Raw genomic sequence first — 4,408 nt, forward strand, 5'->3', positions numbered from 1 at the left:
CTATATTAACATTTTTAAGAGAAGTACCTAAATTAATGGAGGATGATGCATGTCACGTGCTCCTTAAGAGACTCCGAACGCTGCTACCCCAAGGTAAGTTGTAGCCTTGAAGGGGCCATATCCAACCGTCTATTTTACATCCAACGGTCTACATTGATCTCCACATCTACAACCTCTGAAGTAGTAAAAAAGAAATTGTAAAACTATTAAAGATACAAAACTGCGATAGGGTGGAAAATATGGAACAAAACCACAACCCCCACTTCTTCTTCTTGTCAAACACCACTCACACAAACAAGAACACAAGAGAGGCAGAGCAAAAATCCCAAATCATTAAAACCCATTTGCATAATTCCAATCCCCTTAACCCTAAATTAATACAATCCTACTGGAACAATCCCCATCATTTTCACCATTTTATCACAGTTTTGTTCTTGTAACCCCTTCTTCCCTACCTTCGTCTCCCATTCTTCATAGTTTTCAGACGGGATTTCGTTTGGTTAACTGAATGCCGAGTGATCTTGAAGATCATAAGCTGTTTCTAGCATAGATCCTCCAGTGGGTATTCTGTATTTCTTCGAATTTTTTGTTCATAAATTGTTACCTTTCATCACAGAAATTGGGTTCTCAAGTAGTGTTAGAATTTCTAATTTTCGGAGATAAAAATTGACGCTTACTTGATCTTGTAATATCCATATCTTCCATTCTTTTTGTTTCCTCATTTGGGATTTGTTTGATTTGAAATGCAGGGTGATTTCGAAGATTTAATGCTGTTTCTAGCATAGATCTTCATGTGGGTATTCCGTGTTTATCTTTTATTCTTGGTGATTCTATTTTTTTTTAGGGTTCATGGGGATTTCACTTGTTTTTCAGATATAAAGATTGAAGCTTTGTGTTATGGATAAGTTACAGTGGGGAAATAGAAAGAGACTGAGATTCGTAAAAGTGAAAGAGTCGACAGTTATGAATGGAAAATCTGATGGAAATGGAATTATTGTGAAGAAAAAAATCACATCTCAACGTGTTGATCGAAGGGTTGTTAATGAACAAGATTCTCATCATCCTCTTCCCCCTCTTCATGCTTCATCTCCTCAACGTCTCAACAGGTAAAAGTTATTTTAAAAAAGAAAAATCTTAAAAAACCTTCATTTCTTGATTACTTGATTACTAACCCTATATTCAACTCAATACCCTAGATCTTTGGCTCTTTGCAACATCTCCATTTCCCAGAGATTTCTTTCTTCTTTTTTCTGGTTGTTTTTTTTGGCTAAAAAGCAGAAAGAGAACATGGGTTTTGTTTTGTTTCGGATAAAATCAAAGAAAAAAAAAAAGATAAAGTTTGTTGCTTTTTCTTGATGGGTGTATTCGTCTTTGTTGAACGCATCTATAAAGCCTTTTATATGGGATTTTTATGAAGAATAGAATCAAGTGGTTCAGATCTTAGTTAATATTACACAAAAGGGATAGACAAATATTGTTTTTTTAGGTTTTTTTTCTTTTTCCTTGCTTTCTGACTGGGTTTAGGGTCACCGGCAGGAAGATAATGTCGGCGTTATCCTCGCCGGAGAAGGAAGATCGGTACTACACAACACGGGGATCCACCGGCGGCGGGTTTGTGGAGGAGAGTAGCAGCAGCAAGAAGGCGTTGATTGTGGATACAAAGGAAGAGAGCAAAAAGGTCGTTTGGCCTAAACTTTTTACTACATTATCAAGCAAAGAGAAAGAAGAAGATTTCATGGCTATGAAAGGGTGTAAACTGCCTCAAAGGCCGAAGAAAAGAGCCAAGATTGTTCAAAGAAGCTTACTTGTAAAATTACTTAACTACCCTTTTCATATTGTTCTCAACATGATATTTTTCAGATTTTGGGAGTTTTGATTTTCAAAATTTGATTGGATTTTATGCAGTTGGTAAGTCCAGGTGCATGGTTATCTGATCTATGTCAAGGAAGATACGAAGTTAGAGAGAAGAAAGCATCTAAAAAGGTTGTCAATTTGCTTTAAAAATCATATGCTATGTTGACATGTAAATTATGCATTGGAATTTATACATTGATCAAGATTGATTTTTGCAGAGACCAAGGGGATTGAAGGCGATGGGAAGCATGGAAAGCGATTCGGAATGAGATTTGGGGGATATAGATGTGGAATTTGGGAGGTTTTTGGTTTAGGGTTTGTTAGAAGTGGGAGAAATTTGTTTGGTCTTCCCAATATATTTTAATCAACATGTACTTTAACAAGTGGCAATTAATATTTCAAATTATTTTATCTTTTTTCTTTTCAATGTATTTTAACTTTTAAGCAAGGTTTTGAAAACGGGACCAGAGACCCAGTCATCTTACTGGTTCGATGGTTCAAATGGTCCAACCGTGATCCAACCTGTGCACAGTAAAATCCGAATGATGTCATAATTATATTTTAATTAGATAAAAAATAAAAAGAATAAATATTTTTTTAAAATTTCCGGTTTTACCGGATCAACTGAACTGATTTTTACCGGTTCGATCGGTTTTTACCGGTTCATATGAATACAAGTTTTTTGGTCTTTTAAGAACCGGATTTGGGATCTGTTTCTGGTTGAACTGGCCGGTCTGGTCTGGTTTTAAAACATGGCTTTTAAGAGACTAAATTTATCTATATAAGATTTTTTATCCTCATACATGGATGTGGAAAAATCTACTCATTTTGAAGGTGTGATTAAGAACGATTGAGGTTTTCTTATAGATCAATAATCTATATCAATATCATGTAATGTTATTTTACCATTGAAAATGGTAAATGGTTAATGACTTTGGAAGGTAATAAGGTTTTAATTTTATCCACGTAAGGTTCTTAAGGTTTTTTTTTTGTACATATTACACTAATATGATTTTTATAAACCATTTTAAAAAGGTAATAATGTTTTAATTTTGTCCATATTAGGTTTCTAAGGTCTTTTTGTACATAATACACCAACATAGTTGTGATAACCGTTAAAAAACAATAATAAGGTTTAATGTGGCCACACTAGGTCCCTATTTTTAATATTTTTTATTATTTCATCTAACTCTTTTACAATTTATATTCGTATATAGTTAGATGACTTCATCATTTCATCTTTTCATTTTAATCGCCCATTCACCACAATAACAATTTCAATCGAAAGGTTACGTAACAATTTTTTTTTTTTTCATTTTTATGAAAAAAAAACTAATAATAATGAAAGTCTTAATGATTAAGACTATATTTGGCACTACAACTAACTTATAAGGTAGTTTATTTATCGATATTTTTTAAGTTGTCATGTTTGGCTAGCCAAAAACTAGCTTATAAACTAACATTTTAAAAAGTTGCTTAGACTAGTTTTTAAAAGTTTTTTTTTTTTTTTTTTTTTTTTTTTTTTTTTAATTTTCAAATATGCCTCTTAATTAATTAAAAAAACATATTTTTTAAATGTCATTTTATATCTTTATATAAATTTCGGATAACTTATAAGTCAGTGGCAGAACTAAAGTCAAAGTAAAAGAGTATCACCGACAAGTAATGAGATATCCCCGATAAGTAATTGCCTATCGGGGATACCCAATTGGCGGAGCCATTACTTATCGGGGATATCCAATTACTTTTCGGGGATACTCTTTTACTTTGACCTGGCTTCACCACTGGCTTACGTAACTTTTTGATTGAAACCGTGGTTGTGGTGAATCGACGACTAAAATGAGAAGATGAAATGATGAAGTTATCTAATTAGATACTAATATAAATTGTAAAAGAGTTAGATGAAATAATAAACACATATTAAAAATAGGGATATAATGTGGACATAGTTAAACTTTATTACCATTCTTTAAACGATTATAACAACCATGTAGGTATAATATGTACAACAAAAGACGTTTGAGACCTATTGTGGACAAAATTAAAATCTTATTACTTTTTTTAAACGGTTATAACAACTATGCTGGTGTAATATGTACAAAAGAAACCTTAAGGAACTAATGTGAACAAAGTTAAAACCTTATTACCCTCCTAAGTTATTAACCCAAATGGTAAATTTGTTAGGTTAATATTAGATCATCTTCAATGGTTAAGTTATGTTATAGCTTATACCTTATTTAGGAGATTAATTTAACGAAAGAAAAGAAAAAAATTGGGTGAAAATGAAAAGAAAGCAAACGAAATTAACGTTTCAAGTTTCATTAAATGGAGAAAATTAAAGTGAAGAGAAACTGAATGGTTGTTTTCCCTTCTAATTAAAGTGAAGAGAAACTGAATGGTTGTTTTCCCTTCTAATTTTCCTTTCGATTTGTAAGGATTTAAAAAAAAAATGATTAATTTTTCTTTCATTTCTCTCCAACTTGGGAACACAAAAAAATTATTTTCCTTTCATTTCTCTTAATTTCTCTCTTGATTCTCTTTTCTCTTTTTTTTT

General features: G+C 32.0%; 1 protein-coding gene across 2 annotated transcripts; it reads left to right on the top strand.

Moving 5' to 3' along the window:
- The first annotated feature begins 222 nt into the window (after positions 1-222).
- On the top strand, positions 223-2,265 carry LOC145037453 (uncharacterized). Of its 2 annotated transcripts, none has more exons than XM_078986105.1 (6): positions 223-558; positions 750-793; positions 874-1,106; positions 1,525-1,807; positions 1,906-1,983; positions 2,073-2,265. In XM_078986105.1, exons 3-6 carry the CDS (start codon positions 898-900, stop codon positions 2,121-2,123), a joined length of 621 nt encoding a protein of 206 aa, XP_078842231.1. In that variant the 5' UTR covers positions 223-558; positions 750-793; positions 874-897; the 3' UTR covers positions 2,124-2,265. The 2 variants fall into 2 exon arrangements, with proteins under 2 accessions (XP_078842231.1, XP_078842239.1); XM_078986113.1 differs by having other exon boundaries at positions 224-558; positions 1,537-1,807.
- Positions 2,266-4,408: the final 2,143 nt, after the last annotated feature.

This window comes from Lactuca saligna, chromosome 1 (genome assembly GCF_052625555.1).
Source record: "Lactuca saligna cultivar CGN05327 chromosome 1, ASM5262555v1, whole genome shotgun sequence".
Taxonomy (NCBI): domain Eukaryota; kingdom Viridiplantae; phylum Streptophyta; class Magnoliopsida; order Asterales; family Asteraceae; genus Lactuca; species Lactuca saligna.